We start from the raw sequence: 18,746 nt of genomic DNA on the forward strand, positions 1-18,746 counted from the left end.
CCCGCGCTGCTGCAGCGCAAGAAATAATAAAGACGCACGCTTTTGCCGCCTTTTTCGAGCGCCGCGACTGGCTTTAAATCACGTGGTACGGATCGGGAGCCGCCATTGGCCGCTGCGCGCCTATGTGTGCTGTGAAGCCTACTTGCAGGATCCATGTCTCGTTGAGCAGCGCAGCTGAACAACGCTTTTCTCGAGTGCTTATCCGTTATGGATGAAGAAAGCCGTAGGAAGCGCGGTCACCGGCCTGTGAAGTTTCACGCAACGCACAAATTTCGAGGACGCCGGCGCAAATCAAAGCCGAACACTCAGACCACGAAAAGGGCGTCTGCTGCCGCAAGGCGTAGTGGCAGTGACGCCGATGCGTCCGACGAGTTTGCCGCGGCATTCGAATATGTGAGTGCCTCCCAGAAAAAGATCGGACTCTTCGAAGACGAAGAAAAATCACAGGACGACGAGTCTTCGTTGATTGCTGATATGACAGTACTGAACATGTTGGTTTAATCGAGGGCACTCCAGTTTTGAACGTGTTCTGGAAGAACTTGGCGTGCTCCCGCCTCATGATCTGGTTGCTCTTGGCAAATCACGGGACAGCACACGCCAGAAAAAAATGTCTCAAAAACTAACAGGAGAAGCAAGGGCTCGTCGGCGTGCGCTGAAGAAAAAATCTCTTGCCGAGGAGTCAGCTCGAAAGAGCCGTGAGGGCCAAACCTACGGTGCTAGCGCATTTTAATGGCAGTGGCCACTACAAAGAGGATTGCTCTTTCTTGTGTACAAATTTAGTCGCATTCAATGGCATCTTTGATAAATAAACATGCAATTTTGACTTTAAAACTCGTTTTTCTCAAAACGCAAATTTTGCAATTTTTGTCAATGTGCCCCTCCTTTTTCGGGTACTTCTGGTGCTCAGATCTGCATGAAATTTTTCCCAAATTTTTTCCAAAGTACGTTAAATGCAATTATCTTGTTTAAGTTTCAATATTCTTATTATATAATAAAAAAAAGTTATGTAAACTTTTACTAGGGTAGGAGAAATATGAACTTCCCACGTTAAAATTTTTCACGTCTAGTACATATTTTGTATGGACTTCCTAATTAGTTATTTGCATTCCAGACTTTATTTGAAACATTATGAACTATCAAATGTAAAAAATTATTGAAGTTTAGGTCTGAAAAGAGGGGGGGCAAAAGGCTTAAGTTTTTCACTTTGTCATGTTGCAGAACTAAAAGTATGCAACTTGCAAGAAAACTAATTATATATTTGAAATCAGCATAAAAAGTTCTATAAGCAGCTCACGTTTCATTGCTCTAGGGTGAATATTAAAGAAAAAGTGTCTTCGAGTAGCATCTCCCCTTAAGTGATGATGGTAAGTCATTAGTGTAGATAAGGAATGAGAGAGGTCACAAAATTGAGCTTTGTGGAACTCCCTGGTTAGTTGTTATTAGAGAGGATAAGGATAAACCATAGCCATAGTTGAAAACTTGGGTTCTGTTAGCGGAGTAGCTTTAAAAACTGGCTAAAGCAGGCTCACAAATTCCCAGGGATTCAAATGTATGTCTTTTTTTTTTGGGGGGGGGGGGGTGCTCAGGAAATATCTTTTCTGCCACAGAAAACGACTGATCTTAAAGTGTAGGGTATTAAATGATAGAAGAAGGATTGGTCTTTAAAAAAGTATTAATTTCAAAACACAGATTTATAACAAATATGATAAAAAAATCATCAGCACAACATAATGCAACAAAACGAGAAAAAAAAATGAAAAACATCAATGCTGCTGTGCACAGGATCATCATAAAAAAAAATTGAAATATACACTTGGAATACAGGACCCTTATACAATAACACGGCAAGTATCAGCTCTTTAAGTACAAAAGTTATTTACATACATAAAAATTATAAGCACTAGTGCTTATCATGCCACCGCGCGAAGCAGTTTCTCGATGTGGTGAAACACAGACTAACTGCACATGTTTCGCAGAAAACATTTGTTTTCTGCTCATGCTTTTTTTCCTCGTAGCACACTTTGCAGTTGCGGTATCTATGAATTCTTTGTGGCTGGTGCTTGAGACCCTGCGGTGCAGTACTAGCTAGGGACACAACGGGAGCGATTGTGGATCTCGCAACCTGTTGCTCGTCACGGCCCAGAAGCTGATCGATGAGCTCAAGCCTGAAAGCGTACTGATCAAAGTGAGAGCTCCGCAACAGCTCCGGAACTTCGGGATGCTGCTGACGGTACTCCTCAAAAAGAATGAAGCTATTTACAACGGCAATATCTACACAGTGGAAAAACGGGGTTTTCCACCACCACACAGACTTCATGAGAACGTTGTTCGATGCGATTAGCTGGTCGGATGTGTCCGCTCTTGGCATGCCCTTGTTGTACTCGTCAATAAGCATCGGTTTTTTGACTGACAATTCGGTCCACTGATTCCCTATTTTCTTTCTTTGATTTGCAAGCACGAATTCATTAGCTGTGTGGGCTGTTGACATCATGTTCACGACGTGCTTGTCTTTCCACTGCAGGTACAAAACTCCGTCCTCCCGCAGCCAGCGAACATCTCCCCTTCGTGCATTTTTTGCCCACTGACCGTCTTTTAGTACGCTCGGAAACCCACGCCGATCTGTTTGCGTCCTTCCGCATGCGAGTGTCTTGCGCTCCAGTAAATGAACAAACAAAGATGTTGATGTGTAAAAATTGTAAAAAAAAATTATGTAGCCCTGATCAAGATAATTTCCACACAGCCGCGTCACCTCATCAATTGCCAATCCACGCACACTAGGACTTTCGTGCCTTCCCGTGTGTACGTCAAAATGAAGAGTGTACCCCCTTTCCGAATCTGCCAAAACCCATGTTTTGTACCCTCGTTTGACCACCTTGTCCCTCATGTACTTCTGAATACCGGCGCGACCTTTAAATTTCACCGTCCTCTCCTCAACGGAAAGGTTCTGACACGGTTGAAAATGTAGCGCGAATGAATTGTTCATGTGTTGCAGAAGAGAGGTCATGCGGTGAAGGTTCCCGTGGGATGCGACAGTCTTCTCCGGATCAGAGACGCTCAAGAAGGCAAGCAATGCCTTGAACCTTTTCCATGGCATCACTGACGGCAGAAGAATGCCTGAAAATATGTGTCGTTCACTCCAATAACAACGCAAGCGCGGGACCTGGACGATTCCCATGTACACCAGAAGCCCGATGAACTTGCGCATCTCTTCCTCAGTGACCTCGCTCCAGGATCCGTCCCTCTCACTGTACGATGGCTTTTCAAAAATGTGCGTCCCAGCATACTTATTTGTGTAGTTGCATATCTCTCTGATGACTTCGGTGGTGAAAAACAACATGAAGATATCGACGGCTCTGACGTGAAGATATCGCTGTGTGGCACTCCAGAGCGTTAAGTCAAGGTCCACTCCGGACCGTCTTCGCGGAGAGAACTCCACCCTTTGTGCAGCGGGCGTCAAGTGGTCCTGCCCGAAAGTAGTCGACACCCTGCATATAAGAGCTGTGACCTTTAGAACATGCCGGATATGTTTACATCAATGCACGGCAACGATGAAACGGCCCGAGGAGAAAACGAAACTTACCGGCGGATACTTGCTGATGTGTCGGGGCAGTTTGATGCACTTTCGCTGTCCGTACTAAAGTCTGACGAATCGGAGTCGTCTTCCGTGTCTGTGCTGCAACCATCATTCAGAAATTGCAGCTCAGATTCATCGGAATCCGTCGAAATTCGCCGTTTTCGTGGAGCACCCGTGAGCGACGTCGACGCCATAGAAGAGACCACGAACATTTGTCTCCCCGACTGCCAAGGATCTTTAAAAAGCGGAGAAAAGAAACTCAAAAGCGAAGCCATAGTCCTCCAATACTTTTCCTGGTCACGAAACTTTGTCGTCACGCTATAAGGCAGCTTGATATGTCACACAAAGCTGCTGTGCCGTGGCACCAATGTAACTTAGAGGCCACCTTTCTCCGGATTCATTACGCAGAGACCGTAGTGCAACTTTCACGAGCGGAGAGTTCGCACATGCACTTTGTATCTGTGATTGCTTTTTAGATAAGAGCCGAATTTACGTACTGTACAGCTGAAGCGGTATGTTCGCGTGGCGATACCGTTCAGGTGCTGTGTGCCATTTCAACGACAAGGGCACTAAAGAAAAGGTATCGCCATTTTGCTTGCCAAGTGTGTGGCCAGTTCGAGAACTGGAAGTGAGTCGCAAACGTGTCAAGAAACGGACGCCTTCAGCTTCGATTCGAAGTACGTGCATGTGTGGGCAAAGCACTTTTGATTCATCAGACATCATCCGTGCGGATGATTTCGCGATAAACGGTGATGCCGTATCGTCGCCAAGAGTCAAGCCGCACCTCAGGCCTAACGCCATTTTGCCCGTTCCTAGTGTTTTCGACGACCTGGCAGCCTACTCTACGAACCCGAAGCCGCCACCACAGTCGCTGACAGTTCCACCGCCACTGAAACCCCTGAAACAACCTCGAGAGCATTTGTGTGCAAGGCAGGTTTCCAGCTGCGATAAATGCATACCTGCCAAGTTTGGAGAAACGGAATCCGGGAGATCTACTCAAAGGGGGGAGGGGGGCGGGTATGAAGTATGCCGACCGCGGGGGTGGGGGGTACTGCAATAGCAATTATATGGACACTAGGCAGTTTTAGAATAGCGTACGCAAAGCTTTGCGTTGGCTTTTCACGCAACTGCGCATCCGTCGTACGCTAACCGCTAGCGGGCTCCCGTTAAGTGACGAAAATAGCGGGCCGCAAACGCTAACTTAGCGTACAATATTCTAAAACTGCCTACTCTCAGCGGGATTTTGCGGTCGCCGCTGATCTGTACAGAGTCCAAACCAATAACATCACTTACGCATCGTCTGTTTCACGTGCGAGTAAATGCGCGCCAGCGCAAGGGACGAACGCGGTTGAAGAAGAGATGAAACGACCCGGCCGTCACCGTCGCGCGAAGGGCACATGCGATAACATCGCTCCGCGTGCGAGGCCTGTCGTTGCTTGCTTACCAGTTATTTCGTCGGGCAAGGGACCATAAGGGGCGCCGTTGAGACGGGGACGGTCACGAGCGCTGGCGAACACGCTATCTCGACAGACATCGGTAACGGCTACCCTTTTAAGTGCTGGGCTATCCACTTAAAGCAGTAGTGACACAAAATAATGAAGGCAAGATAACTTGTGGGATAGATTTGTGTGAACAAACGCAACATCTACGAAATATTAACGGCTGATATAACCTATAACACATTTAGGATCAATTTTTAAATTGCGTGCAGCGCATCTGTACGCAAAACGTCCCACCTCGCGTCACCGTGAGGCACGGGGCGCGCAATGCACTGGACGCGCGGGGCAAAACTGGATTTCCGGGAGATTTTGCTACGACCCGTACAACCGGGAGAAACGTTCAGAATCCGGGAGTCTCCCGGGTAATCCGGGAGACTTGGCAGGTATGTAAATGGGTCATTAGCAAATTATTGCAACAGAAAAAAGAAGATACAAGATTTCTGTGTTAATACTCCTTTAAAGGGACACTAAAGTGAAACATTAAATCACTTTATACCAATGGATTCTTTCAAGAGTCTACTGTCATTATGTTTCCATCATAGCTTAATTATTTAAGGAGGAAGTGAAAGTCAAAGTTTCATGTTTTGAATTTCCCACCAGAACTCAAGTAAGTGAATGTCAGTGTGATGTCATGAATTTCAATGTCTTCTTGTGTATTTTGGCCTCTGTGATGAGGTGCCCTGATGTCGCTGAGACGATGACGAAGCAGCGCTGATAACGTGCCACAATGTGCACCGTAGGAAGAGTGGTTTACCCATGTTGATAGACGAACTCCCTGCATGTGCCCACATGGCGCGAGAATAAAAAGAAGAAAAAGAGAACAGGTCATGTCGGCTGAACAGACGTCAACGCCCGATGGACTTCGAGAACGACACATCTTCTGCCCCGGCGTTCAGCAGACGCAGAACCTGCGACACCTCACCTGGTCCTTCCTGTCCAAGAGCATCAACGCCGCCGCAACTGCTTTGTCGAGCCTTAATGCGTAAGCGCGTCGTTTGTTTGAACTTATTAGATTATAAAGCGCTTTATGGATTCATTGTGCTCGCTGTGCTTTTGCGTTTATGTCATGTTTGTGCATTTTTATGTCAGAATATGTGTTTGTGTGCCGTGCCAGTTGTGTCCTCTTCCTTGCGGCCCTAACAAGCGTCTCTGAGACGACTCGTTAAGCCTGCTCGTTAAGACCGCTCGTTAAGCCAGTTTGTGTTGAAAAGTGGGGAGCTCTGCCTCTAACATAAGCATTTTCAGTGAAGCAAGCCTCGTGTTCTAGCTCGAGCCTCCGTATAGCAGCTTCCACCTCTTCGCGTTGACCAATAAGTGCCTTGAATTGAAATTCATGTGCTTGTGCTCTCTCTACACGAGGTCTTTCTGCTTGTGCTTCTGCCCATGCCTTAAGCTGCACACCTTTAAACCAAGTTTTTCGCCAGCTTCGATTAGCTCTACCATATCCACCTTGCGTGCAGCTCTCAGCTATGCTCTCTGACTGCACTGCTCTGACCTTCTGATGTTTAATAAACTAATGAGAAAGTCCTGCCACGGACGCTATTGTTCCGATATGGGTTCGGGGAGCAGGCTTATTGAGTGGTCTCAGAGACGCTTGTTAGGGCTGCAAGGAAGAGGACGCAACTGGCACGGCACACAAACATATATTCCAACATAAAAATGCACAAACACGAGATAAACACAAAAGCACAGCAAGCAGAATGAATCCGCGAAGCGTCTTTAGAATCTAATCAGTTCAAACAAACGACGCACTCATGCACTCATGCATTGGGGCTCAACGAAGCGGTAGCGGCGGCGTTGATGCTCTTGGACGAGAAGGACCAGGCGAGATGTCTCGACATCTCTCGGGCGTTGACGCTCGACCAGGTCCCTCAGACACATGTTGGCCTCCCGAACGTTGACGTCCGACCAGGCCAACGAGTCTTCTCCACTCCAGCTTCTGGCCCCGTCTGTTCCGCCGACGTGACCTGTTCTCTTTCTCTTCTTTTCTTCTCGCACCATGCGGGTATGTGCAGGGGGTTCGTCTATCAACATGGGCAAACCACTCTTCCTACGGTGTGCATTGTTGCGTGTTTTCAGCGCTGCTTCATCGTCGTCTCAGCGGCGTCAGGGCACCTCATCACAGCCTCATTGATTCAATGAAATTTTCTGAAACTTGCTATGTTATGACTTAAGGTCCCTTAGAACAGAATGCAAGTCATTCTTAGCAACACACAATTACATAGGCATTAGCAGACGGCATCAAAATCTATGACCACAACAAGCTAGTGCAGGAACTTCAAGGTGGCATTGCCAGCTGTATTTTCTTCTTGTGTGTTTTCTAACTTACCAAGCGTCTCCTGGAGGTAAAAGTGGAGCTTTCGGTATTATGAAATTGTAATTTATTAATACGAGAAAAATAGTTTTTCTCTTTAGTGTCCCTTTAAGATTTCTTTTGAGCGCTACACTACCCCAGTACTGAGTGAAGGCAAAAATTATTTCTCATAAGCATTCGCACGGTTCCATTCCCTTCGAAGAAAGCTTGCGATTACAATCCTATAAAGCGTCCTGGTTCGCCAAGGAAGTATGGCACTGAATGCAAATGTGTGTCAATCCTCGTCACCCTGCTTGTGCGAGATAGAGTTAGAAGCACAATGCACAGTCGTGCCGATATGTTAATCTATGTGGTATTCATAGGGGATATTGACAACAAAAATCGCGCTGCAACTGTTGCACAATTGGACCAATACGCACACAAACTAGCAAAGCTTTCGTGCTAGGCCTGAAAATGGCAACAGTTTCCATCAAACAAGCGTTTCACTGACGGCTACGATCTACTGATGTACACTCTTGTCCACTCTTAGCGTGAACATGGCTCAGTGTGGCCGCACTCCGCGAAGTGCCATTGCATCGAGCACGGGCGCACATCGAATTGAAGCTACGGAGGCGCACACGAGCGCACCACTCTTGCTGTAAAACAGCCAAGCAAGAGCAGCGGCACGGCCATGGTGGCCACTATACGGAATGGCGTGCTCCAGCGTTATAGCAGACGTGAAGTATCTCCCGTGGGTCCCTCTGCTCATGCGCTGCTACGCTTCCATGTGCGTCAGCGCCAGGTGCACTGGCACGCAGCCACGCTGCACCGTGTTTGCCCTAAGAGTGGACGGCACTGTACTTGTTCCAAACAGATTATCAACAAGTGCAAGCTCAGGCCCTAGAACTAGGGGTGTGCGAATAGTGAAATATCATCTCGAATCGAATTCGAATCGAATAGTGCCGAATAGTGGCCGAAAATATCGAATATCGAATAGTATCGAAGCGTGCACCACCAGTTACGGCAAGACAAAAAAAATTAAGGAAGCTGGTGACACCTTTCGCGCTTGTTCGCGAGTCTTTTTTTTTTCTCTTTCCAGCTTTTGTGGGTGTGCAACCATGCTGATAGAAAAGCCGCCATTCTAGTCAGCAGCGCCACTTTTAACCTCCTGATAGATAACAGAGGGTGGTACGGTAGATAGCTTTTTTTTCCTATGGCCATGCAATACGGCTCATCTGAGAATGGTCCCATTATTGTGCTCCATCGCCATGGGTGCTCTGTGCCCGAAAATTTTCGGGCGCCTGTTCACAGCAGCGTTTTGATTGCGCGCCGAAACGATGGGAGTTTCTGGCAGAACGGAGTTTCTGAACAAGTGGTCAGTGCAGCACTGGCGACTATGCAGCGTGAACAAATGCAGCGTGACTGTGCAGCGTGAACAGCGCATCTGAAACCAATCATCAATGACTTCGCGGGCCAAAGTCGGGATGTATTACGGCCCTAGCGGCATATGCGACCGAACTATGCAAGGAGTCCAGAAGTGAAGTTGAGAAGGGCTTGCCACTTTTCTTGTCTTTCTTTTTTTTACGTGACGAAATAATATAATCTCCTCTAAAGTAAACATGCGCTCGTTTTCGAACCAGGAAATCGGTGAAAGTTTTAACGAAATGCCTATTGTAATGACGTTGGCGTTAGTTTTAGCCACCCCACCTGCACCAAGTTGCACCATTGGCCTTTGTCGCGATTTGATATTCGTCCTGTCGAATTATTCGAAAGTTCGAATACTAGCTATTCGAAAGACGAATCGAATTATTCGATTGGATAGTATTCGATTCGAATTCGAAACTCGAATATTCGCACACCCCTACCTAGAACCTTTTCCGTTACACAAAATAAGAGTCCATCACCATTGATGGAACAGCATGCATCCAATGGGAATAACAGTGCACCGACCTTGAGCTCAGGTTGGCATGCGTTTACTAGCGCCACTGATATCTTATTCTCTGTACAGTACATCACAGCTGCGTCAAAAGCTTCTTATTCGAGGCCTGTTGGGCTGAATAGACAGATTTCACACTAAGAAAAGATCTATGCGCGTTGTCTGCTGGCACACTGAGCCGCCAGCTGACTCAGACTTATTGCACATGCATTGCCTTCAGTTAGAAAACATTCTCAAACCTTCAAGTTTAGTTAGTATAATTGCTACAACAAACTAGAATGTAAACGACGTTGAAAAAGAGCGGGGATTTGGGCCGTGACGTGCCAAAGAAGAAAAAATGTAAGTATCGCCTGCGGCGGCCGCTCGGCTGGTTGGCCTTTTTTTTACGGTCGTGCCCCTAGCGGCCGGCGCTAGCAATAAAACTGAGGCGGCAGTTTCGTGACCAGAAAAGCTATCGAGGGACTGACTACACAGAAACTAATGAAATACTTCCTCTTTCAGCCTTTCGAAGGCACGAGCTGTTGAGAAGAGAGAGCCAAAATTTGAATTTGCATTCATCAACAACATACCATCGATGGGAATAATAATAATAATATCTGGGGTTTAACGTCCCAAAACCACAATATGATTATGAGAGACGCCGTGTTGGAGGGCTCCGGAAATTTCGACCACCTGGGGTTCTTTAACATGCACCTAAATTTAAAAGTACACGAGCCTCAAACATTTTCGCCTCCATCGAAAATGCAGCCGCCATGGCCAGGATTCGATCCCACGGCCTTCGAGTCAGCATTTGAGCGCCATAAACACTAGACCACCACGGCAGGTATCGATGAAAATAGGCCCAGTCATGAAAGTGGTAAAGTACAATTGCAGATGTGATTAACAATATACCTAAGATGATCAAACATGATTTATTATGTGCCAATCTGAAGTGCATGAGGAATTTGTAATAACCTATTCACTCAATTGGAATGGTTCTTTTATTTTTTTTTTCCCTCAATTTCCATAGATTGAAGTTGACCCTTGCGTTATCATTAATAAAATATTAACCTGAAAAATGATCCAATCTGCTCAATTAAAACTGATCACTCCAGGTTCAGCGGTTTCCCAACCAAACCTTCAATATGCACACATAAAACTTATATAGTATGCAAATCCATCATAAGCCAAACATATTTTTTTGTTATGCTAATCCTCCAGTTTATGTGGTCATACCAACGTTATTTGTTTCCAACGTTATTTGTTAGACGTTAATTTGTTTTCGGCTGTCTTTCAAGAAGTAATGACTATGCTTCAAGCTAAGTACGTAAGCAGTTGGCCCAGAAAACCTGTTTGGCCTGACACCCCGAAGCAGCGTTGCACAGTTTCTACATAGCTTTTAGCTGCTACAAGGATAGCACTGGGCAACGCTAGAGGTGATAAAGTCTGACATGGCGTTCCACATTGCTAGCTGCCATGTGGAAATAATTAGAGAAACTGGCAACACGACACATCATCCAAGTGTTACAAAGGGATAAGGAGTTGTCCTAGGCACAAGAGAAGTGTGCAATTGTGGCGTAATGGTTGGAGCATCGAGCCAATGTGTTGGAAGATGTGTGTTGGATCGCACGGTCGTTAACGCAGTTATTGAAGCCTAAAACGAGGCGAGATGGGAACCTACCTACTAAAACGTGCTCAAAGCAGGTAGGTCACAAAACGCTCAATAAAAACTATTTGTTCGCATTTATAACTGAACTAAACAAAATTGTAAGCTAGTGAAATTAAACAATAACAATAATTGCTAGGGTTTTAAAGGCGTACTGACACAAAAATTTTATGTTTTTTATTTTATATATTTATCATGGAAGGAAACCTTGTTTGCTCAAGCATGCGACGGCCAATTATCTGGAGACAGTTTTATAGCGCCCAGTCACAGTTTCGGTTTCAAAGACCACCAAGTGAGGCAGGACCCAGAATGGTTTTCATGTAAACGTAGCTGGCTATGAGAGCACACTAGGCATGAGCACGTTACCAGTAAAAAGTAACAGAGTTACAGTTACCTAAGCCAAAAAAGTAACTCTGTTACAGTTAGTTACTGTGAAAAGGTAACGTCGTTACTTTTCCGTTACTGTATAAAATAGTAATAGATCACACGTCAAATGATAGAATTTATTTATTAAAAATGTACGAAGGCATGCGGGCAGTAAAAATTGCATGTGGCAAAACCCAAGACGAAGGAAACTTAAAAGGGGCCCTACACAAGCATTGGTTGTGTACGTCTCATTTTGTTGCACAAATTTTTTTGTTCATGCACCGTTGGTGAAAAGAGAATTTATTAGCAAATAATAATAATAAACGTCCTAGGATAAGTGGAAAACGATCCTAGGATGGCAGGATCCTAGCTTTACCCAGAAGCGCAAGTGTAGAGGAACGGGGAGTGCGTCGCGAGTGAAGACTATGTTCCCTATGTTCAAGGTGTATCAGACCCTACTCGGAGAGCTTTGCGTCCGCTGGGCATACAATTAAGTCCCGTTATACCTTGAGACATGTGTTCGCCAAAGCCAGACACCGCACACCTGCGAACGATCACAGCGCGGTCATCTGGAAACACGATGCGGGAATTGCGACGTGACTTATATCGGCAAAACTGGCAGGAAAGGATCAACGAGGCTTAGAGAACACTAACGGGATGTTGCTACAGCAACCCATGGAAAGTGTTCTAAGACGGAGCTTGTTGAACACTGCTGGACAACAGGCCACAGCTTTGACCTAACCAATGCGACGACGCCGGCTCGCGAACAAAGGTGGTGGGAGGGCGAGGGAAGAGAACTCCTGGAATCATGGTTCATTCGCCGCGACGTGTCGGCTGGATGTCAGGAGCATCCCTTTGAAAAGCTGCCTAGCTTTTTATTAGCCTTCTTGGCCTCTGCTGCTTATGCTACTAACGAGTTTGCAATTGTGACTTTTGTGGCCATAGTGTTACACCGCAAATTTTCCAGCCTTCTCTTACTTGTCAATTAGGTACATCCATCCAGGTTCCCAAAACTGTCCTTGAATCCCAACATCTCGGGCAGACCTACTGCTTCCTTGGCTATTGGTTTGACACCTTGACATTCAACTTAGTATATGATCCATGGTTTCTGGTCCCTCCCCACATATTAAGCAGGATTCGTTCTCATTAGAAAATTTCCTTCTGTAGCTTCACGTTATCACGCATCCTGATCTGGCCTCAAGGAGCAGGGAACTTCCCCTTGAATTGTCATAAAACACACATCTTTTTATTCCACTCTTTCCTGCCCGATATACTCCCATTGATCGTTTTCTTTTTTTTCATTACCTCTATCCAGCGCTCTGTTTCTGTTCTCCTGAAGCAAGACGGAAAGTTGGGCGAGTTGGTGGTACATTATGAGAAAAACCACGCGCAAACGCACAGGGTAAAGAGAGGTAACAGAACTCCGTTCTTCTGACTTCATGTTTAACCCCTTCTATTGCTATTATCAGCAACCTTGTAATATTTACTCAACGTTTCCCTGTCCTTTTCCTCCACTGTGTGTCCACATTTTTCATACATAATTACCTAAATATTCTAACTACCCATCTCTTTTCATCTATGTGTCTCAGCCTTTTCTCATGTCCATGTCTCTAAACAGCGGCCCCCTGGTTGACCCCTGCTCATTTTTTTTTCTTTTTTGTTGCCACTGTATACTCAGGATGCCACATGCATGGGAGGTGAAACGTCTACGTCATTTTGTTAATAATTGTTGTGTTAAGTCAGAGCAAACCTTTTTACGACCCGTTGCAAAGAGGCTGAAAAAGATGCTTCGCTAGTTCACGCTATTTCTGGCTCTCAACCATTTCGCGCTCCCTGCTTTCCAGCCGCATGTCAAACACGATTAGCTCAGAGCCTCGGACGAAGGAGACTATAAACTTGGCGTCCTAATGCTCCACCAAGAACAGAGATAGAAGCTCAAGTGACTAAAAGCATATATAAGGCGGAAGAAAACAAAAAAAAACGGACGTGAACTTAGCAAGCTGTTCAGCTGCAACATGAGAGATTTGCGACATGTAGTTCACAAATAAGCTTGAAGTTGCGTTAAAGATTGACAGCCGACCTTGCTCGTCTGCAGAGAAAATAATCCTCTTAGCGGCCTCCTCTCCTAAACTGCGACGAGAGCCATGAAGTGGAAAGGTAAAAGGCGGAGAGGATATGGGAAAGTAACTAACGGTATTTCCCGTTACAGTTACTATGTAAAAAAGTAACAGTGTTACAGTTACAAGTTTCTCTAACATAAGAGTAACTAGTTACAGTTACAAGTTACTGAAAAAAGTAACTACAGTAGAACCCCGCTGTTATGTTCCTCACTGCTGCATTTTCCCGGCTGTTAGGTCGTTTTCCGCCAGTCCCGGCATAGCTCCCATAGGATACAATGTATTGGGAACCCCGCTGTTACGTCAAAACTGTCGGACCGTTCCCGTATGATATGTCGCGAAGTGCGCTCGGAGCTGACCGAGTGACTACCGAAGAGAGCGGTCATTGGTGCATTTTCACGCAGCTGGCCTGGTTTGACCGTAACATTAGCCGCATAAGAGGTGCAAGCAACAGGATCTTTCGATTGATGCAAACAAATGCATCGCCTTCGAGATTCGTACTGCAGACGGCGTCTATGACGTAATTGCTCGCGAAAGCAAGGCCTTCGAGATTGGCATTTACTATTGACAAAAGCATAGCCTTTGAGATTTGTATTTCACAAACACGGCGTCTATGACGTAATTGCCTGCGAAAGCAAGGCCTTCGAGATCGGCATTCACTTCTGCCATCGTGTTGTCGTAGACTCATCATCGTTATTTGTCGGAGGACGGGAGGAGTTCGAGCTGGTTGGAGCTCGCATGGTCGTGCGCGCGGTTCGCGGTCAGACTCGCAGCGCTGGTCGTGATTGCGTGTGCTTAGTTCTTTCATGCCTACAGCTGTTGGTGTTAAAAAAAATCACACACGTTGATTACATTTCTGTGGGTGAGGCCGTCCCCAGCTCCGCGTTTCTATCCGTCAACTAGATCGTGGCTGAGCGCGCCAATTTTCGTCCTGCTCGTAAGCATTGAAATAAAATTCTGTACCACTAAATATTTTGTCGTTTTTCCTGTTTTTCGGCTCTTGCGTTTCCCGTCTCTTACGTTTATTTCCTACGGTCCCTTCAAAAACGTATCAGCGGGGTTCTACTGTAGTTACCGGTAACGTGTTACTAGTAACTAGTTACTGCCCAAGACTAGAGCACACAAAACCTCCTCGACTTCAACACGACATTGACAGCTTTTTTCGATGTAAGCTCTCTGGGTGCTGCCATAACCCCCTCTGGGATGCTGTAGATATGTGTGACCCCGCAATAATGCAGAGTTGAAGGCAAGGAGGCAAGCGCATGAGCCTTCACACTCCCGTGCAAGTACATAAAAGAGGTGCCCCCTCTTTCTGTTGAAAAGGTCTCCTAGGAGAGAGCGCCTGCAAGGATTATGGGAGCCAGCACAAACTCGTGATGCAGGTGGCCGTTGGTTGTTCACATTAAAACCGAGTTGGAGTAGATGTCGTGAGGTGGGGCGTTTCGTGCGCAGTTGCGCAAAACGCACTTTAATATTGATTTTAAATATGTCCTAGGATAACATTAGATGATGCGTGTGTCTCCACACAAATCTAACCCAAAAGTTACCTCACCTTCAAAATTTTGCGTCAGCACTCCATTAACCCTTTGCGGTCCCAAAATTTTACCCACTTTCCGGCTCTACCGGTCCGAAACTATTTTGCCAGTTTCTGGCGCCGCGAAAAAAAACACTATCCGTGGAACAAAAACTCAGAGGATATTTATTTTTGCTCCTGCATTCTGCAGGCAACTCCTTTAGCGATATTTGGGCAGCGTATGATACCGCTCAAAGCATTCTCCTGGGTGCAGGCCAGGATTGTTACTGCAGGTTTTGCAGAAAAACACAGTTTCCCTCCTGCCTCCTTTTGTTTGCCTATCGCTACAAACGGCACAATCCTTGCTGCTTCGGCCTGGGACCTTGTAGATGAAATGGCTCCTTCCATCTAGCCTTTCGTCGCACTCTTTCGGTGCAGACGGGCCCCGCTTTCGGGCTCCAGCCCTCACGTCACCCACAAGCTGTTGGATGAGGTTGTGGCGGTACTGAAGGTGTCGCTGTTCGTTCTGGCCATGATTCTGCAGCTGTATGCACCTCAAAATAAAACTGTTGACAATAGAAACCTCCAGAAGCCAGAAAAAAAGCTTGCGCCACCATTCTATCGTCTTGCGACAAAATGCGTAGCTCGCACAGTAATGATCCGCACGATCAACTGCACCAATGTTTTCTGTGTAGTCACATATGACCACTGGTTTCTTCACCGTCACTTTCTTTCCTCCTGCTTGTGTCCTTGTGACTTCTTTCACAGATACATTGTGGGCGGAACTAAGCATCGTGACTTGACGTTTGTCTCTCCAAGCAAGCACCATGCAGGAGTCTCCTTTCCTGTAAGCTGCCACTTCACCTTTCTTCAGCTTCTTCTTGACCTGCTGTGGCATTTCCTTGCGATTTGGCATCACGGTACCAGTCAATAATATTTTCTGTCTTAGTAACTCCTCGGCAAGCGTTGGCGAAGTGTAAAATCTGTCGGTGTAGAGGTGGTAGCCACTCCCCGGCGTATCTTGCTGCACTTTCTGGAGCAGGTGCAGAACAATCCGGCAGGTGAAGGGCAGCTCGGGGCGGCTGAGACTATCGGTTGTTGTGCTGCCGTAGTAGGGCTCAAATGCCGAAATGTACCCAGTTTGACAGTCGGCAATTGTGTAAATACGCATGCCCCATTTGGTTGGCTTCTGGGGATTGTAGCATTTAAACAAGACACGGCCCTTGAATCCAACGGTGCTCTCGCTGATGCAAATTTTGGGGCCGGCTCTGAAATGCTCACGGCATTTCGCGTCAATGCATTGCACAACGTCCCTGATCTTGCTTCCATGAGCTGGCGGCCGACCTGAAGAGGCATCATGGCATGGGGAAACATGCAACATCCAATAGATTTGCAGAAATCTCTTCCGGCAGAAAACGTGCGGAAAGAAAGGCATCTTGTTTACAATATCTTGGCTAAAATACTCCTTCAACTCCGCTTTTGGATTCAAGGCCATGTTCATAATTACACCAAGAAAAGCTTTGAATTCTGTCAAAGTCACGTCTTCCCAGTGCTTCCAAATGGACTCCTTTGGAAGCTCACCGGCACTTGAAATTTTTTCATGCGCATAGCGGTTTGTTTCGCGCACAATACTGTCCATCAGCTGGTCTGTAAAAAACAGCTGAAAATAATCCAGTTCACTGTTGTGATTGGAAGCGCTTACTTGTGATCCTGGGTTCATGACAGTGAAGGGAAAAGGAGTGAAATCAGGCAGTGAATTATCCGCGTAAACCTTCCAGTCCGCAGCACGTGGTTGCGTACTGTTCCCCCGTGTGTCAGCAGAGGTGTTGTCTCCACCACCGCCGTCATCATCACTCACTTCTGTAGAATCACTGTCATCACTGTCTGGTGGAGGCACGTAATTCTCTTCCTCATTAAAGTCATCCTCGCTTTCGCTAAAAGCACCACCGTAAAACGCACACGGTGGAAACGTGGCCATGCTTCTCAGCGAACCGCCCGCGAATGGGTACGCTCTGGGCTCCGTGCTGAACATAGTGCTGCACCCTAGTGTAAAAAAAAAAGTAAACCTCAACAAACAAAGCTCACTTATTCCTCAAGAGACGGCACTTCATTTATACAAAAAATGTGCACGACTCGCAGAGAGAAAACAGCGAAATTTAAACCACAAATACCCTTGTCCGGCGGTGCCCGACAGTAGACCGCTACAGCCATGTTGCCAACGGACCGCAAAGGGTTAAGTTCCAAAGCCTCGACGCCATTATGAGCCATGCTGTAGCAGAGGGATGCCTATATTTTCGAACATCTGGGGTTGTTCAACGTGCACTGATATCACACAGTACTTCAGCCTCTATTATTTCCCCTCCATCGAAATGCAACCGCCATGGCAGGGATCAACCTGCGTCATTCAGGTCAGCAACCAAGCACCATAACCACTGCCCCACAGTGGAGACTTGTCAGCCAGTGAAATTAAAACCACTTGTCTGGCTGTAAGAGAAGCTGAAGGCTAACAACCGATAGCAGGGTACTCCATGGTAATTGTGCATGCAAAGATAAGCAATCTCAAATTACAAGTTCCGGTTCCAAGTGGCCCACCACTCTGCACGTGAGTGATTCATACCTGCCAAGTTAAAGAAATATGAATCCGGGAGATTTCTGAAATGGGGGAAAACATGGAAAGAGGGGGGGGGGGGTAGGTGCGCCGAATTACTTCCCGCCCTTTTTTCGCACATACACACACACAAAAAAAACATCCCGGAAACACCCAGTTTCCCATGTTTTCTCCGGGGGTTGGGGGGCATTCCCTAACAGCCCCGTAAGCTTAAACATCGGCGTTTCGGTCTTATAATGACTTAGAGTGGCCAAACAAACAACGCAGGTAGGGTTTCCCAACTACGGTAGAATCTCGGGGATACGAATCTCAAGGGGGATCGAAAATATTTGTATATCGCCTGAAATATTGTATCATCAAAAAACTGGCAAAATCTGCTTTCAAACCACGATATACGCACAAGTTGAAAGAACTCGCGCATGTCTTTCTGGGACACACTGAATGGACCAATAAGGGACGGCGCAGCTCGCTGCCGTGAAAGCGCGCATTACAGCTTCACTTGAGGCCAACTGTAAACTAAGTGCCAAAGTCCGCTCCACTGCAGTCATAAGCATAGGTCGATGAACTCACTCATGAGTCGACTCGCTCAGACTCAGATCGGGCCGGGAGTCTGAGTGAGTCCGGGTGAGTAATGTTTTGGTGAGTTTGTCTGAGTGAGTCCGGTTAAGGAAAATATTGGTGAGTCTGAGTCCGGGTGAGCCCCAAGCGCAAAATAATTTCTTGCGTGAATCTGAGTGAGTTCCACCTTAAAGTGCCAATCTATGGTCTTATCCACTCATCCTCAGCATTGCTATCAGCCTTATATCGGTTTACGTTTACACTCGCGTCTATTCACACATACACCAACGCACTAATCTTCACGTGCCACCTCAATATTTATTAATCAGAGGCTAGAGTTATGAAGGAGAGGAGGGGTGCCACGACAACCCCTCCCTACAAACTCTTTTATGGGAAGTTCCTGATAAAAATATCTCATGTGAGTCGCGTATTTCGTAAAAATGTCCTTACTGGATCAAAACAACTGATAGCTCCTAATTCAAGGTATACATGCTGAAAGGCGTAGACACCGATTATGTGAGGTATTGGCATTAATGAGCATTGACACTATGATCGAAAAAGCCGATTTTATGCTGACGAACTAGTGAGTCGACTCACTGAGGCTAAAGCCAGCGCCTCCTATTTTTTTCAATGCCAG

At 46.3% G+C, this 18,746-nt stretch overlaps 2 protein-coding genes across 2 annotated transcripts in view; both read right to left on the minus strand.

Moving 5' to 3' along the window:
* LOC119373678 (uncharacterized) overlaps window positions 1–18,746 on the minus strand; it is a 64,606-nt gene that overhangs the window by 13,729 nt on the left and 32,131 nt on the right. The window lies entirely within an intron of this gene.
* On the minus strand, window positions 1,528–4,522 carry LOC119373677 (piggyBac transposable element-derived protein 2). The gene is made up of 2 exons (XM_037643740.2): window positions 3,581–4,522; window positions 1,528–3,485 (listed from the first exon to the last, which is right to left on the minus strand). The coding sequence occupies exons 1-2, from the start codon at window positions 3,847–3,849 to the stop codon at window positions 1,901–1,903; spliced, it is 1,854 nt and encodes a 617-aa protein (XP_037499668.1). The 5' UTR covers window positions 3,850–4,522; the 3' UTR covers window positions 1,528–1,900.

This window comes from Rhipicephalus sanguineus, chromosome 11 (assembly GCF_013339695.2).
Source record: "Rhipicephalus sanguineus isolate Rsan-2018 chromosome 11, BIME_Rsan_1.4, whole genome shotgun sequence".
Classification (NCBI taxonomy): Eukaryota; Metazoa; Arthropoda; class Arachnida; order Ixodida; family Ixodidae; genus Rhipicephalus; species Rhipicephalus sanguineus.

Excerpts from the sequence above, each read along its gene's own strand:
- LOC119373677 (XM_037643740.2), bottom strand. The coding sequence starts at position 3,849 with ATGGCTTCGCTTTTGAGTTTCTTTTCTCCGCTTTTTAAAGATCCTTGG. Across the intron at positions 3,486-3,580 it reads ACATCAGCAAGTATCCGCCG|GGTGTCGACTACTTTCGGGC; the intron begins GTAAGTTTCGTT and ends TCTTATATGCAG.